Here is a 17,824-nt window from a genome sequence, read left to right as displayed (position 1 = left end):
CTTGTATTCCTTTTAAAAGTGAAGACAGTACATTAAGTTTCTTGTTGTTTGCTTTTTTTTTTTTTAAAGAAGTTACAAGACAGCATGTTAGTGTTTTGCCCCATAAATGATATCTTGTGATGTTTTTATGTTTTATCTCCTCTTTTCCATTAAGGAAATATTGTTTTAAGTAATTACAGCTATCAAAAGTATTAAATACCTGACTCCATGATCTGCTAGCTCTTTAATTGTAAAACACAGCATACTTTAAGCATACTTTATTTAAATGAAATGCAAAGAATTAAAACAAACATATCCTTAACTTTAAACTGCATGTTTATTTATTTATTTATTTATTACTGTGAATAGTTGGTGGCACATACAAAAGTATTTCTGTGTTGAAATTAAGTAATTTGTATTTTGGCAAGAGAAACCTCCTGACTGCAAGAGATAACACAAACAGAAGACAAAATTGCTTTCAATTAGCTGCCTGTGCTTGTACTTGGTTACTTTCTGCTACTGAACACAAAAGATTTTTTCCATTAATCTCCTTATTGTTTTCTTTTGTTATGAGGAACAACTCATCTATCTTTGCCAGCTTAAATAAGTAAACACAAGGATTATCAGAGAGAATAAGATGATACCAAGAGCACTGGCTATAGTATTAATGAATAATGAACATTATTCTTTATCTAGTCCCAAATAAATTAAACATTTGAAATAAATTGGTAATGCAATACAATGTAATTAAAAATATTTATTTCATTTTGTGGTTGCACAATTTATTTGAATATCTGGGAGTGAGGGTGCTTTGAGGAGAAAAAAAGAGTCTTACTTTTTTGGAGTTAAAAGAAATTTGTAACATTTGAAATCTGCCATTCAGTAGCCATATTTTCAACAAGCACGGAATGCTATGGACAAGAGATCCAAATTGAATAATAGCCATATTTCTTATTCAGCCTTTCTTCTAAAAATTGAACTTTAGTCAGAGCTAATTGTGACTATCAAGAAAATCACTTTTATTTGTTGTATTGGTATGTTAGCATTGATGATATATGTTACAAGGCTTGTACTTTTATTTTGCCTTTTAATGTAAAAGGGACAAATATAGTAAATTTCATACATTTTAAAGAATAATAAAAAAACCCAGTTTTTTGTTAGAGTCCTTTAATCCAGTTAGTTAAAGTTTGTAGTGAATACAATGCAAAATGTTTTGGATTTTTTTGTTCACTTCTTTATTATAACTCTTCTCAGCTTGTATTTGGTTTGTTTCAACAGACACATGCTCTCAGGTCCCTGTTCCTCAGTGTTGCTACATTTTAGAAAGAATTATATTGATATTGATTTAATTTGACAAAGCTATTGGGTAATGGGAATTCTACTTCATGACACGAAGTGTGTGCAAATGTATCACTAATTATCTTCTAATTTTTAAATCTTTTGGTCAGTATGAGATAGCACATGCCCTGGAGGTGGCTGTCTCAAAGATATACTTCCATACAGTTACACAAAAGTATTATTCAGTCCGAGAGGAGAAACCCAAAACATTGCCAGCAGTGTGCGAGGGCCACGCTCATTGAATTTAGCCGCATTATTAAACATGATAAAATCCACAGAGGCGGACCACAGGAAGCTGTACTTTTTAAATTCCATTGTGCATTGAGCAGTGATTTATGAATTGTGTTGGCTGGAATTTCCAAGTGCAGCAGGTCCTGCTGGTTCCTTGTAATCAGGGGAATGTGATTGGTCCTGTAGGGTCCTCTTCCGTCATCACACACAAAGGCCAGAGTGAGTGAGTGAGGGTTCCAGGCTGACAAATGCTACTTGTCATCTCAGAACTTCCAAGTAGATGACAAGAACCTTAGCATTAACTTTTACATGTATTTTTCTCAGACCATGTTCCCAAACCTCTGGTTGCAACAACGATGACTGGATTAACCTATCCCACTGTTGGAGAGTAGCTTACTACATCTCTTGTTAGATGCCAAATTAATATTTGTTATAGCCCTGTAGGAGGCATTACTTTTCTGGGAACAGTTGCTAATGGTTTGTTGGAGTTGAGGCAGGAAGTAGAAGCAGTTGTGGTAGACAACTTGTGAATGAGATCCCTTGATGCTTTTTTCATCCTTATTTCTCATAAAGAAACTTTAGAATCCCTTCATTTTTTGGTGATCAAAACAGCACAAAAACACGAAGAACCAGTATTATTATCATCTCCTGGCTTTTTTTGTTGGCTACTGTTGACAAAGTAACATTTACTGCTACTTGACAGTTTCCATTTACAAGTGACTTGTGCTTGAATGTCAATCAATCAGTTAAGGTGTCCTGCTCATTTAAGGCTGCTGTGTATAATGCAGTCCCCAGGAAAACTTTTAGCACAAGAAATGCACCTCTGTAAAAAACATACGTTTATGGGATTTTGCATACCTTAAGCTTAAACTAAAAATAACTCAGGTGTTTCATGTCAGCCTTTGTATGTCACAGTAAAGAGACCAAGAAAAAAATAACCACATTCACTGTTTTGAAATTCTCTAGTCACTTTACCTGCAGTCTAACACATAGTATTATTTTAACTTTCCACTACTATTAAAAAAAAAAAAATCTGTAATGAAAGAATGCAACACACTTTCAAACCAGCTTGTTGCTTTTATGTTGTGATCACATTGTCTTGTGTAGACAATAGCTAAAATTACTCATTACATGTTATGAAATTGAATAGAAATTTCAGTAAACTCTCTTGAATTATAGAAGAATATATCTATGTTCTGAGTTTTCCTTGAGGCTTATTAAACTGTAACTGCTTTGCATGCATTTTTTGTAGAGTTTTGTACCTTGTATGTACTAAGTATTGTCACTACCTATCTCACCTCAGGCAATGTTTATTTATTTAGAAAAAGAGCAAAGGACAGCCCTTAAGAGGAAATGTTTTAAGTTTAAGTCAAACGTAATATCCTGCCATCTAGGAAAGTATTACCATGTCCAATCTAGTAATAACCCATTCCTGGTTTTTTTTTCTGTTGGAACAGTGACTTTAATTAATTTAATGTTACAGAATATTAAATAAATGATTTATAAGTGAATTAAGTTAGAGTTTTATGTGCATTTTTCTGTAATGGTGTGTACAAGGGAGTAAACATGCAGGGGTCATCGAACTGTTCAGTCATTTTGTGTGTAATTAACATTAGGAATAGACCTAAGAGCTTAGATTAGGCATAGGAAGAGTGGAAGCCTGAGCATTTTACTACCAGGAGAGAAGAAGTATAAATTAAGAATGTTGTGAACAAAGACTGTTAATTCGTTAATTTGGAAGTTAAATCTTTCTAGATGATAGGAAGTCTATAAGATTGGTATTATACAGAAGTGGAAAAGTGTAATGAAGCTACTTAGTGAAAAGTTACAGATGTAAAGAAAAACAGTACTTTAATGTCTCATTTGTAAAGAAGAAATAAAGAGGTACTTCTAATTTTAAACGTGTTATTCTAACAAATGAAAATTAATTATACAAGATCTAAAGTCATCTTTGCATTTTTAAAAAGAAAATGCATATTTATGAAACTCTTGTTTCTGAGTAGTATGTATTTACATTTAATGCATTAAAAATGTGATGGGTTTTAGAGTAATATATTATAGAGTAAGATGTATTTTTACCAAGATCATGTTCAAGCTAAGCCTTATATTTGCTTATGCCATGTTAAAAACCAAAAACGCTAGGTAATTTTGGTAAAAATTTTGACTTCTATAAGTTATGCTGCATCACATATATGTAAAAATTGAGCTAGATTCTTAGTGGCCAATTTAGTAAATTAAATTGATAAAAATTCTGTGAGCTACTACTAATCATGTGATGCTTGAAAAGTTTTTTATTAAAAAATAAACCAGGTAAAATTTACATTTTAATTTTAACTTGCCATCTTACATGTAATTATGAAGGTTGATACGTTTGCTGTCTGGTATCAGCATTCATTGTTTCTAGTGGTAACATTCCTTTCCATGGGAATGTGTGAGAGCCTGACTGCACAGTCCCACCAGGCCCATGTACACACCAGGCTCATGGACACAAGCAAGAAAATACCACCTTTGCAACCGCCCACATGGCACAAAATTGCTCGTGTAAACATGAATCCCTTTAATGGGTTATGTTTTCCTTTTCCATCAACTTTAAAGTCTGCTGGCAGATCTCATACCTAGCGAGCAACACACACACCCCCCTGTCAGTCTGTCCTGGCCAGGAGATCCCTGACCTGTGGTACCCACTTCACCTCTGGCCCAGCTTGTTGGCTGCTACAGCCTGGAGCTGGTAGGAGGTTACATGGATGTGCTTTATACAGCTCTCGCCACTGTGTGAGCCCAGACCTGGGGTCTCCTGGCAGATGGCCTTCGAGACCACATCGGTCTCTCCAGTGCTCATGGTCTCTCTCACGGTTCCTTGTCCCAGCTACCAGCTTATCCTACCTCAAATTTGCCAGTTTAAAAACATGTCCCCACAGAGAATTTAATAAGGAGATGGGACAGGTTACAGTGATCACATGCACGACTGTATTGACCAGGAACCTACTTATTTGCAGCTCTCCTGTTTAATCTCATTTCTTCTATATTTTCCCCTGGGTTTATCTTCATTTCTCCCTTCCTTTTGCTCTTCACCTCAACAACTCCATTAAAAATTTCATATTTGCCTAAAAAGCTCATAATTCCATAAAAAGTTCCACAGATATCCACAGTTCCCTTCCTCTCCAGCAGGCCATAGCATGTTTCCTCTCTTTACTTATATTCATGATAATCTTGTCTTTATTCTCATCAGTTAAGAGTTCTGGTTGAACTAGAGGTGGCGCTTGAGAAGGTCCTGTCATGGCTCACTGATCAGAGTCTCCAGAGTCCTGGGCTTTGCTACTATTCCTGTTATCTACATTTTGCCAGCTCTGTTCATTTATCACTTCAGATTCTTGCCTTTTCTCTTTTTTCCTGAATAACTGTTAACAAGGTATTTTTACAGAAAGTTTCAATTCAGATTAGAAGTATTCCCTTTTCCTCCTCATTTTCCTCTCTCCTTCTTTCTTCACCTTGGAATTCTGTTTTTCTGTCTTAAAGGGCTCTTACTCAAGTGGGTTGTTGATGTCCATAGGGAAGAACAAGTTATCTCCTGGAAATTTATGCCTGGCTTTTCTCTTGCTCATAGGTGTTTTGGTTCTAAGTACAGCCCAGAGTACTGTACAGAGTTCTGGGCTGTACTTAGAACCAAATTCTGATAATTAGGAATTGCAGTTCAAATGTGTCTGGTAAATTCTCTGTGTATACCATTCCATTTCCATGTCACAAAGGTGCATACATTTCTGAAGAATACTGTTGCTTTATCAGGGTCTGAAACAGTATTTCTAAAATGTATTTGTGTGAAATATGTTAATTGAAATAATTTTTTTCTTTGTAGAACCAAAATTGCAATTTCAGCCAACACATCAAGTACAGCACAAAGTTATGAATACAGAACAGAACGGCATCAAAGAGAATCATTCAAGACACGTTTCTCGCAATGACATGAGACAACCAAGGAATGAGAAACCCCCTCGTTTTCAAAAGGACTTTCAGAATTCAAGGCAGGCTTTGGAAAGTGGTGGGTTACCAAGAAACAGAGGTCCTGAAAGGCACAGCTCTTTAGAACACTGGACAGATGAAAAAAATAAAAGTGACAGACATTATCCTAGAAATGACAGGTCAAAGGATTTGAGTTATCCCATAACCACTCACCAGAGTGATATTACTTTCAAAAAAAGGGATAACAACATGCAAAACAGAGTAGGAAAAGGAGTGTCTTTCTCAGAATTCAAGGAAAATTCTGCTGCTCAAGATGTGACAGACAACAATAACCAGAAACGTGGGAAAAGGGAAACACACAATTCAGAAAATTTTTGTGATAGGAAGGCACGAACAATAAGTAATGAAGCCTTTATGGTAAAACGTGAGCAGCATTTTGGTGTTAATAATGATTACCAAAATCCAAGTAGGACTGATAATTTTAGTGCTGTACCAAATGGAGATACTGAGCATCATCAGAAAGGAAGACGAGTAGGACCCATCAAATCGTCAGGACCCACTGTTATCCCATCTTTTGATGATAAAATGTTGTATTACAACACTGGTCCCAAAAAGAGAACCGGGCCCATCAAACCAGAGAAAATACTGGAACCATCGAGTCACATGGAGTATGGAAAAAGTTGGAGACCAGGGGATGAATGCTTTGCTCTTTATTGGGAAGACAACAAGGTATGCCTTTGCTAAGTGAGAACTATCTCAAATTGTACCTCTAATGCTCTCTTACGTGTGTGTGAGAGATACTTAGCACACTACCACAGAGACATGGCCTTTGTTCGTAGGTGTGTAGTGTGCTTCTTGCCTAGCTCCGTGCTCTGTTTTTATATTTATGATGTATGTCACTTGCATTCACTGCACAACATTTTTAAGTCCCTAAATCAAGTCCTTGTTTCTGCCATGTACGTAGAGTTTAGGATGTCTTAAGTTCCTTACTGAAGCATTTGACTTAAGTGCTGAAAATTTGAAGGTATGAATGTGGATCTAGGTGCTCATATTCTTTGCTGAGGAGCAAAAATAAAACAAAACTGTGCTATCTAGAATATCTATAATGGTAGATGTGTAATACCTTTTTCTGGAACAAGTCAGCACACAACCTTTAGCAGCACAAAGAAAGAATAAAGTCTGCAGGAATGGGGCTGTAAAAAACCTGCCAGTTTTCTTTCAATCATTACAGAACAGAAACAGCAAAGGCTTAATTTTGATAAACACTTGTGTGCTATCAGGTAAAGAATTTGTGGATAAATTAATTATGCTGCATGATAGATTTGTATTACTGATTTTTAAAAGTTTAAATATTTATTTTCAGCTCTTTTCCCCATTAATGAGATTTCTCTTGCAGGAGGACATTTTGCTTTCTTCTCCTTTGCTAAGAAAGTTTTAGGCTGTTTTCTTTGATTTGTCATCACCTGTTCAAGAGTTGTCTGCCACTCTTCATGGGTAGTTTCTTTGGGTTTTACCCCTTTCTGATAATCTGAGAACTACCTTACATATTGTTGTTCTTTAAGTACATTTTATTCACACCTTTTTCTGCTTTTTGAGAATTTTTTATTAAGTTTATTATATTTATTATAAGTGTTTTCTTTTTTGTTTCTGTCTGCATTAACTCAGCAGCATAACTTTATTTTTCTCTTTTCTGCTGGTATGACTAAAACCAATGACAAACCATGCAGGATTTTTGGTAGTAGCAACCCATAGTCAGTTGACTGCCTTAAATAGAAATATGTAGCTTGAGTGGATGGATTAGTGTGAAGTATAATGGCATATTACTGAATTGTTTCCTATTTTCAGAGTACTTGCATTACTCTGAAATGAGATCTTGAAATTTTTAAAAGTACAAACCTTGCAAGATAAATACATATGTCATAATCCCAGACTGTTAGGTATTCAGCAGATTAAAAGGTGTGTTTTGGGCAGTAATTAGTTTCTTGGTAGTTTAAGTAAATGCTGCTACTCACTTCTAAGACAATTCAAAAATGTGATGATAAAATACAGTAATGAGCCTTACCATTTAGGAGGCAGTGATTTTTTTGTGTTCAGTCAGATAAAATTGATTTAATACATTCAAGAAAGTATATTTGCATAAATGTAAAAAACCCAAGTTTTATGTTTAGAAAAAGGGCTTTATGAAGAGGCAGTTTTATCATATTTTCATCATATTTTTATCATGTTTTATTGTATGATAACATAGGTATGCAAGTGCACACATACAAGCCATATCAGTATATGGCTAATAAGCACTTATAGATGTGCATTTTAAGTAAACACCTTACAATAGCATTTCTCTGTATACAGCAGTATTTGTGTTAGTGATTTATTTGTTCTGCTTTCAGGGAGATGAAAATGGGTCTTTTAAATGGTCAGTCTACTTAAATAAGCTGTGTATCTTCTCAATGAGTACTCTAAATACATTCTGCCATGTCCTTGGAGGCTGCCATGTAGAATTTTAAGATACCTGATTTCATATCTAGTACAAATTTAAAACAAAATATAATGCTGACTATGACTAAGTATGTATACGCACACAGAGACATATATGAAAAGGAAGTTGTTAAGTATTTGTGGTATTTCTGGTTGTATTTTGTGACCTTTGAAAATTTCTCTTTTAAGTTCTACCGGGCAGAAATTGAAGCTCTCCATTCTTCTGGGACAACTGCAGTTGTTAAATTCAGTGATTATGGAAATTATGAAGAGGTGCTTCTCAGCAACATCAGGCCTGTTCATGCAGACACATGGGTATGTGATAACAAATTGTATTAAAAAATATAAACTACATAGTCTGTACAAAATATGTAACTCTTAACTAATTAACGCCTACTCATGCTACCTACATGTGTAGAAAAATAGTTGCAAAGTACACGCACAAAATCTCTGATTTTACTTGTCTATATGAAACCTGATAGACATGTATTACGATGTGGTATTCTTCCTGTATAATAAATTTCAATTGTATTGTTTGAAAATGAATAATTTATCTGTCAACCAAACAGTTTTATGCATGTTTTCTCTCTTAAAAGTTGTTACTTACTCTATTCAACCCAATTTTTTGTTTTATTTCATGTACATTGTATGTTGTTCTGTAAGGGTTAGGAAACAGTCATTTAAAACATATATTCTGAAGCTTTTCACTACATGTGTATGTATGACTAAAAATACACATCTGTATCCCTTTATTTTGTATCATGATTTTATTCTTGTTTCAATGATTTCTTCTTTGCCAAATATTGTAGTGGTCATGTATGCATCAAAATCTGGTTTATGAAGTTTAGAATGTATTAGCCTTATGGAAGTTGGAAATTTTAAAAGGCTTTATTAGTAAATATCATGGAAGCAGAGATACGTTTCAATTAAAACAAATATCAGGAATGCACAATTCTTTGCTGTTTACTCTTACTATAAAAGGCTGCACAAAAAACATACATCTGCATATTGATTCCTTAATGATGAGTTGACTGTGCTTATTTTAAGTTCTTTTGGGTCATAGAACCATGTTACTACTGCTGCAGAGGCTGAACAGTCAGCTTCTGTTTCCCAATGGTCTTTTAACAAGTATTGTTGCCTGTAGCTCTCAGATGCCTCTGAGATGGCCTTGTACTTAAAAAGATACCTGAAACTCCTCCCAGCTGATGCATTGCTGTTTGTATGAAAATTTACCCTTAATCCTGCCTTCTTTTTGTCCTACTAGCTGACCTGTAAGATGCTAGTTACTTAGGGTATGATTGTATTATTTTAACCCTTTTTCTGGGTTAATAATCAGACTTCTTCATTTGATTACAGTTTTGAGGAGTGGCTTTTATTTTACTTTAAGCCACTGAATGTTAGCTCTCACAGTCTAAGAACTTGGCCTAATATTAAGACTAAGTTGATCCTGGTAGTGAGGTGCCATTTCCTACTTGATCCTAGGAGTGAGGTGGTTGTTTTCCCTGCCTCTTCTGCCTGTGTCTGACCATGTGTTCTTCCTCATCCCTCTCCTCCCATGTTGTATTGTCAGTCATGTAGCCACAGGATGAAATTGAATGAAATGGACCACATTTTTATTCCCCTGGGTTGTCTTACTTTATTTCAGAGTTAGTTTGTTAAAGCTGACACGAGGGTGGGACAATGTACGGAGAGACAATTCTGACAGTAAGTACCATAGTCTTGACATCATGCTGCCTCCTGATTGAGTCATTCAGGCTTCCTCTGTTATTACTGGAGACAAAAGAGAAATTTCCAAGGATTTTCAGTCCATTCAAAAGTGAAAAATACCTTTCTCAAGCTTCTTTTTTTCTCTCAAGGTAGCCTAGTTACGTAAATTCAAACAATGACATTTCAGATCATTACAGTTACACAAGATAAATGCCAATCAACATCTTCACAGTAAACATAATTTTAATGAGTTGTTTTCTGCCAAATTGCTCTTTTGTTGCTAGAAGGTCCTTGCAGCTATAGGATATTTGCAGAAGAAAGTTGATTAGGACCTACCTCTTCACTTCTTTGTTTTTGGGTGCTAAGCATAATCCTCATTATGCATTTGCAGTTCTTAATCACCCATTGATTCTCAGCTTTGTCTTTTAAGCTGAACACTGTTGGCCATTTTTCTTTGTCTCAGTGTTCTTATTATATATAAATCTAGATAGCATACATAAATGCAAAATAAAGTTACAATGCTGCTTTAGTTCTTTGACTTAAGATTCAAGTAACTTGGGTATATTTCCTCTTTACAAGAGAACAAAACAGATTTTAAAGTGACTTCAATAATTACTTTTCTTTTGCTGATCAATGCTATTGGCCCCAAGGAGCATGTATTACTGGAAATATTATGCTGATTTTTATTTGAGTTGTTCCACATAATTTTCAGATAGCTAAGTCCCTTTTTCAGATGCTTGGGTCCATCAATGCTTTTCAACATCACCTCCTAAGGGCACTGGAGCAGGCAATTCCCAAAAGTCAGAAGTCAAGCAGGCAAGGCAGAAGGCTGGCTTGGCTGAACAGCAATCTTCTCTTGGAAATATAGCAAAAAAGAAGGTGTATGCCCAGTGGAAGCAGGGTCAGGTGGCATGAGAGGAATACAGAGATGCTGCTTGCCACTGTAGGGAGAAAATGTATGCAGCTGAAACTCAATTGGAGTTAATGCTGCCAGAAATGTGGGGGGTGATAAAAAAGAGGGTTTTTTCAAATATATTAATGGCAATAGGCAGTGTAAAAATAACATCAGCTCATTACGGGATGAGGATGGTCTCCTTACAAACAGGGACAGGGACAAGGCAGAGGTGTTTAAGACATTCTTTGCCTCCATCTTCAACATGGGTGATGGACCAAGGGAGTTTCAGTGCCCTGAGCTGGAGAACCATGACTGAGAGAATCAGCAACTCACAGTTTACTCTGGAATTGTGTGAGGTCTGCTCTTCCAGCTGGATCTGTACATTTGTGGAGCCTGATGGGATTCATCCAAGAATCCTCAAAGAACTGGCAGATGTAATCACATACCCTCTCACAAAGATTTTTGAGTGGTCTTGGTAATCTGGACAGGTCCCAGCTGACTGGACGCTGGCCAGCGCTATCCCAGTTTTCAAGGAGGTCAAGGAGGACCCTGGAAACTACAGACCTCTCAGTCTCACTTCAGTGCCTGGTAAAATGATGGAAAAGATTATTCTGGGAGGTATTGGAAAACACCTGGAGGACAATGCACTCATCAGTCACAGCCAACACAGCTTTGTGTGAGGAAAGTCCCACTTGTCAAACCTGATTTCCTTTTATGACAGGGTAGTCCACCTAGCTGACCTAGGAAAGCCAGTTGATGTAATTTTTTTGGATTTCAGTAAACTTTTGATGCTGTCTCTCACAGTATGCTCCTGGACAAAATGTCCAGCCCACAGCTTGATAATCACATTATGTGGTGGGTGAGCAGTTGGCTCTCAGGTCAGGTGCAAAGGGTTGTAGTGAACAGGGTGACATCAGAGTTTTGGTGACTGGTCACTAGTGGGGTTCTGTAGGCTTCATACTCAGCCCTGGTGCCCTTCAACATCTTTGTTAATGACTTAGACATAGGTCTCAAAGGAATAAGTTTGCCAATGACACCAATTTGGAGTAGCTGTCAACTCCCTTGAGGGCAGATATGCTCTTCAGAGGGACCCAGACAAATCAGAGGGCTTGGCAGTCACCAAATGTATGAGATTTAACAAGGACAAGAGCTGGATTTTCCACCTTGGATGGGGCAACCCTGATGGTGTGTGTACACTAGGTAATGAGGGGCTGGAAGCAGTGCTGCAGAAAGGGACCTGGGGATCCTGTCAGTGGCAAGTTGAGTCATCACTGTGCCCTGGCAGCCAGGAGAGCCAACCATGTCCTGGGGGGCATCAGATACAGCATCATCAACCACTCAAAGGAGGAGATTGTCCTGCTCTGCTCTGCACTGGTGTGGCCTCACCTCGAGTGCTGTGTGCAGTTTAGGACATCACAATATGGGAAAGACATTAAGCTATTCGAGAGCATCCAGAGGAGGGCAGCAGGCAGGGTGAAGGGCATTGAGGGGAAGCCTTGTGAGGAGTGGCTGAGGTAATTGGGTTTGTTCAGCCTGGAGGAGACTGAGGGCAGACCTTGTTGGGGTCTTCAGCATCCTTATGAGGGGAAGGTACCTATCTCTTCACTCCTGTGACCAGTGACAGCACCCAAGGAAGTGCATAAAATTGCACGATTCAGGGAAGGATGTCAGGAAGAGGTTTTACACCCAGAGAACACTGGAACAGACTCCCCAGGGAAGAGGTCACAGCACCAAGCCTGACAGAGTTCAAGAAGCATTTGGACAATGCACTCATGCACATGGTGTGATTCTTGGGATGTCCTGTGCAGGGCCAGGAGTTGGACTGGATGATCATTGTTGGTCCCTTCCATTCAGCTTATTCTGTGATTACACGATTCTTGGTCTTAACTGTCTGTACTGAAAACTTGTAGAAATACACTATATGTGAGTTCTAATTCAGACTCCTTTTTGAAAGAGTTGCTGATACTGAGAGAAGATTTAGTGAACTCTATCAAGGCATAAATTTAGCTAGCCTATGTCTTAGAAGTGATTATTCTTTATTGTTTGTTTCAGTACTGTTTGTTTAGGACTCATGTTGAATTTCATTTTTTGTCCAACAAATACAAATGGATGAAAGTATACCACTGGGAGGAAGAAAAAAAAAGCAAAGCAAAAAGTTGCTTGGCTAGTCACTTGAAAGAATAGCCAAAGTACCACAGTGACCTTATTTTGATGACGTAACATATTATTTAAGCACCTCAGCTTCTGGTCTGCTTTTGGCAACCTTTTAAAGTGATTTTTGGCTTGTTTGGTTTTTTTGGTGGGTTTTTTGCTTTGTTTTGTTTTCTCTTCTTAACTGTAGATCAACTCTGCCTCATATTCTCAGAATACATTGTGCTTACCACCTTAATGAAAAAAGTATAATAATTGATTGTGTACTGTCTATTATGCAGTTTGCTCAGAGTTCTTGTAAGTTTTCAGTCTCTCTGACACCTTACATGCAGCTATTTATCTTTCTGGTGGCTAGAAGTAGAAGATGAAGCTGAGTTTCACATTAGGTAAACCAAAAAGGTATTGGGGATTTTTTTTCAATAATCACATACAATACCAATATAAATACATTTAAGAACACTAGAACTGCTTATTGTTTTTCTTAGAGCCTGCAAATATGTCCTAGGTATGGAATTCATAGATATTTTTAATAATAAAACATTTGGGTTCCACTATTCTAGAGTTCTTATAATGTCCTCTATGTAACACTACAATACTGTATTCCAATAGTTCCCTCAATGTAGCAGGGGTCACTTAAAGTATTTTAATCCAAATAAAAAAAAAGTCACTGAAATGCTATTGTAGAAATAAGAACTGCTTGTTTTTTTCTTGTAAATGATGTAAAATTATACTAACAACTGAAAAGCATTGAAAGGACCTTCCTGAATCACTTAATAATTTGTTCTGTGGAAAAAAAAATAAAGTCAAGATAATACTTTAAACTCTAAGTCTTAATTTTATTCTCTATTTTGTAGGATATTTTTCCCTTAATAAATTATGAAAATGTACAGTCTAAGTGTTTATCTTGTGACATTTTTCCCCAAAGCCAAGTAAGTCTTTGCTTTGTTTTCCATTCTCTGTTTCCTTAGTAATGTCATAGGCTTTGTTCCACCCTCTTTATGCTACAATTACCTTTTTTTGCTTTCTACTGCTGTATGAAGGAAATAAAAATCGTAGTGTTCCCTATGTATGCATGTAGTTTCACTTACATATGTTACGGCCTCAACTGCTTGTTCTCTAAACAAGCTGGAATTCTTACAGATTCTTTGAGTACAATTATTTTAATTCCTTAAGGATTCCAATTATGAAGTGAAGCCTATAGTTTAGCTTAGTTCCTCTTCCTGCAGTATCTTGCACTGGATTTCTGCATAAAGATAAAAGAATGCAAAAATTATTACTAAGACATAAATGTTATACATACTCCTAGTTTTTCTAGAGTTTCTTTTGTTCTCTGGAGACTGAAAATCCATTTTGCAGATTTTCTCAGCTCATTCTTCCAGTAAGGAATGAGCTGAGGAAGGAAAATAACAGGATCTTGGATTGCAGTTAATTCTTGCTGGCATACAGTTCAGAGTTCAAGTTCGATAACATTGTATCTTGTCACAGAGCTTTAAGAGCTTTTGTGTCTGTTGAATTACCTTAAACTGTAATTCAGGGCTTGATCATAGCTTTCCATTTCAGGTAAGTGAAGAGGTAAACTCCTCTTAGTTTTCTGAAGGTGTTTGAACCTTCCTCAGCAGTGTAAAGAGCAGTGCTGAAAACCACTGAATGGTAAAGGTTTACAGCTGCTTCTTTAAGCTGGAGAAGGCTTTTGCCTACCTGTTTTATGGAGGTGTTGAACCCATTCAAATGTCTTTATGACAGGCTAATAACTACTTGAAAGATTGGGTGCTGTTTCTTTATGGCTCTTAGGCCTGGATGCCCTTGGCATCACACTGTGGTCTTTTTGTGTTGTGTGTAAAGCAGGAAATCTTTCCCACTGAATAATTAAGTAGGTGCAGTAGATAAATGTGTCCTGGTTGGATCTCTTATATAGCTTCTGTCCTCATTGACTACACAAAAACCAAGGCTGGTAAAAGACAATGGTACAGTCTACTTAATTAGTTCTAAGATTCCTATAGAAAAAATGTCCCTGAGTATTGTATCAGAGAAGACTTTGATGTCTTTAATTCTTTGGCTTCTGTACTGTTAGGAAAATCTCTAGAATAATTTTACAGTTCAAAATAATTCAGTGACTCAATTCATTAAATGAAGGATGAGTGTTTTGGACTACTCATCTTTCTGAGTGATGGTGGACATTTGTTGAAATTAATCTAAAACATTACTAGTGTGACTTCAGTTTCCACAAAAAGCTGTCTTTTGGCTTTAAGAAAGAACTTGAGCTGTAGGCAGTAGTTTTGTTGGGATGTGCCTTACTTTCTATCTTATCAAGATGGTGATTTCCCTGTCCTCCTAGACTGAAAAATTACTTTTCATAGTATAACTTAAGCTTTTTTTTTTTTCTTACCTGAGACTTTTTGTACTCACTGGAAATATTGTCTTAAATTCCATTGCATCTTTTACAGTACACCATGATACATACCCTACACAAAGTTTAACCTTCAGGTTCTCTCAGGATAATTCTTTATGTAATTATTTATTTCCCCAGCCTTCTTTTAAGGGGAATTATTTTGAGACAAACTTTTTGGAAACCACTTACCCTGATCAACTGCTAGAAAATGTTTTTCTTTAGCACCTTATCCTCTGAGAAGCTGCATTGTTTTTCAGACTTCAACTTGTATGCATGTTGGAATAGAGATAGACGTTCACAATTTAGCTATTCCTCTGAAAGTTACTAGCCCTTAGCTGAAACATGGTAACTGACATTGAAAGGTGGTTAAAGAACAGCATTTTACTTTTTAATGAACTAAAAGGAGGCAAATTTCAATTGAGGAGGTAATTTCTACCAAGTGGGCATAAACCAGGGGCTTTCAATTTTATAGTTGTATCATTAGGCATTGTAAAATATATTTGAGTCTTCACTTTGAGCATTTCATATTCATCAGACTAGGAAATATTGCTACTAATTATTATCGGCTCTACAATTCAGATTAAGGACATATTCTTCTTGGGGTTTACAATTATTGAAAATAGTCGTGGCAGTTAAAGCAGGACTCTTGGAACATTACACTGTTCTTCTCCTTCTCCTCTTGTTATTAATTGTAATTGCATATAATGACAGTTCTTTATTTGGAGACTGCATATGGGCTCCTTCCTTGGGTTATTTTGAGACTGTTTCTCACTAAATATCTTCCTTTAAACTAAGTTGCAATTTCGTTTTGAGATAGTTTTTGATCCTGCTCTAGTGTGATTAAAGTTCTTCAAAATCTCATTTTGAGAATTCTGAAAGATTCTTTGCTTGAATTTCTCTATATTGCCTATGTTGAGATTGAATATGTTGAGTAAAAGAAGTTAGTTGAGTAAAAATATCTGGTCTGTTCTTGCCATCACTGTTTCTCTCCTGATTTCCCTGTCTTGTTCACTTTCCCATGTTCTGAGTTTGTCCAAATTTCATAGATTAATTAAAAGGATTTTAATTTAAGAGGAAATGAGAGGAATTGGTGTAGTATTCCTGACCAGTTGCTTTCTAAGGAAGGGAGACATGTTACTGTTCATTTGGTATTGCAGAATAGAAGTGATGATGACTATAATCTGTGGAGTATGTGGGGTATGTGTGTGTAAGATTACATATATATACACATACACATGAGTAAGATTCCAGATTTTACTCATGTGTATGTATACAGCACATGTTCAATAGATACATTACTTAATGTGCTGAAGATTCCTTATACAGGGATGGTTAATATCTGGAATGCTTGAGCATTTTTTCTTCCTTGTTTGATGACCTGCAGGTGTTGTCAGTAATAATATCTAGAAAAATAAGTCTTTTATAATAGAAGAACTAAAAAAAGACGTTTACTGTGAAGGCAGTTTTTTTTTCAGCAGGGTGGTTTGTTTTTCTTCATAAATGCTAAACATAGAAAATTACTCTTTTACTCTGTTTTTTGGGGGGATAAAGGGAGAAGGAGGGAGGTTGGGGGAGTTCAGTTGTATGTTTTTTGTGAGTTCTGTTTTTTAGTGTTGACGATATCTTTGCCAAAGGGAAACACATGTTTCTCTAATGAGAGTGAGTTGGTTGATAAAAAAACAATAAATATGTGATGGCTATACAGAGGGACTTTTTATCCATGTTTTGTGTATTTAATGAGTATGTCACACATATTGAACATCAAATATGATAGGATCTTCTAACTTTCCAACTTGGAACATTTGATTATGCAGGCAGATATTAGGGACTATCTCATTGCTCAGTTCAGATTCTCCTATGCTTATGAAGCCTATTTATAATTGGTCTTTTCTTTTTGTAGGGCTTTTTTGGTTTTGGTGTTTTCTTTTGTTTTTTCTTCCTTTGGTACCTAATTGGAAGTGTTGCTTCTGACTTCTTAGTGAAAATCTCAAGAGGTTATCTCATGCAGGCTCAAGTTGATAAAATCTTTTGCAGAAAAAGTTTGCATAGTTATGTAATGGTTTCCTATTTGAATTTATTCCTTCATCTCTTTTCTGATGTCTTTATTTTTGTTCTTCCTCTAGACTATTTGTTCTCATATAGGACATCCACTGTGGGTCACAAGGCATACAGGAGCAAATGAAAGCAGTGGTGTTTAGTTATTGCCATACTCTTTGTTCCTTTCTTGACAGAGGTCCCCCAGTGTCCTGTTTCAATGTAGGACACTGCTGAAGAATGTTCTTGAATGTTCTACAACTGACAGTAAAATTTTACAAGATATTGGATGCTGTATTGCACTAAACCAGGCACAATTTTGCAATTGGATGCAGGCTTGTGGGGTTTCTCTTCTTGCTTGCATTCCTTCCTGGCCTATTCCAGTCTCACTTCTTTTCCCTGTACAGATAATCAGCCTCTTTTTGATGATGTCAGACACATGTTAGGTTACATCAGCAATCCTCACAGCTGGGCATTTTGAGTCCCAGCTGATGGAAATCACATCATAAGTCACAGAGTTTCATCAGTGTCTAGGGAGAGGAGTGAAGCTGAGTCCCCACTGAGAGAGCTGAATCTTCCAGAAGTTGAGGCCAGTTGAAGGAGAGACCTACTCAATAAAAGTTCATCACTCAACCTGGAAATGGACTTCCTTCCATATTAAAGTGGGA

The 17,824-nt window shown here is 36.5% G+C and overlaps 1 protein-coding gene across 3 annotated transcripts in view; it reads left to right on the top strand.

Annotated features, from left to right (window-relative positions):
* Positions 1 to 17,824, top strand: part of TDRD3 (tudor domain containing 3) — a 96,401-nt gene that overhangs the window by 62,260 nt on the left and 16,317 nt on the right. For all 3 annotated transcript variants that reach the window (XM_036385825.2, XM_036385904.2, XM_036385986.1), the window contains 2 exons: positions 5,402 to 6,234; positions 8,170 to 8,295. In XM_036385825.2, the coding sequence (XP_036241718.1) occupies positions 5,402 to 6,234; positions 8,170 to 8,295 (959 nt within the window). The remainder of the gene's footprint in view (positions 1 to 5,401; positions 6,235 to 8,169; positions 8,296 to 17,824) is intronic.

Source organism: Molothrus ater, chromosome 2, assembly GCF_012460135.2.
Source record: "Molothrus ater isolate BHLD 08-10-18 breed brown headed cowbird chromosome 2, BPBGC_Mater_1.1, whole genome shotgun sequence".
Lineage (NCBI taxonomy): Eukaryota > Metazoa > Chordata > Aves > Passeriformes > Icteridae > Molothrus > Molothrus ater.
The sequence above is the reverse complement of the archived record's forward strand: the minus strand, read 5'-3'. Positions and strand labels throughout refer to the sequence as shown.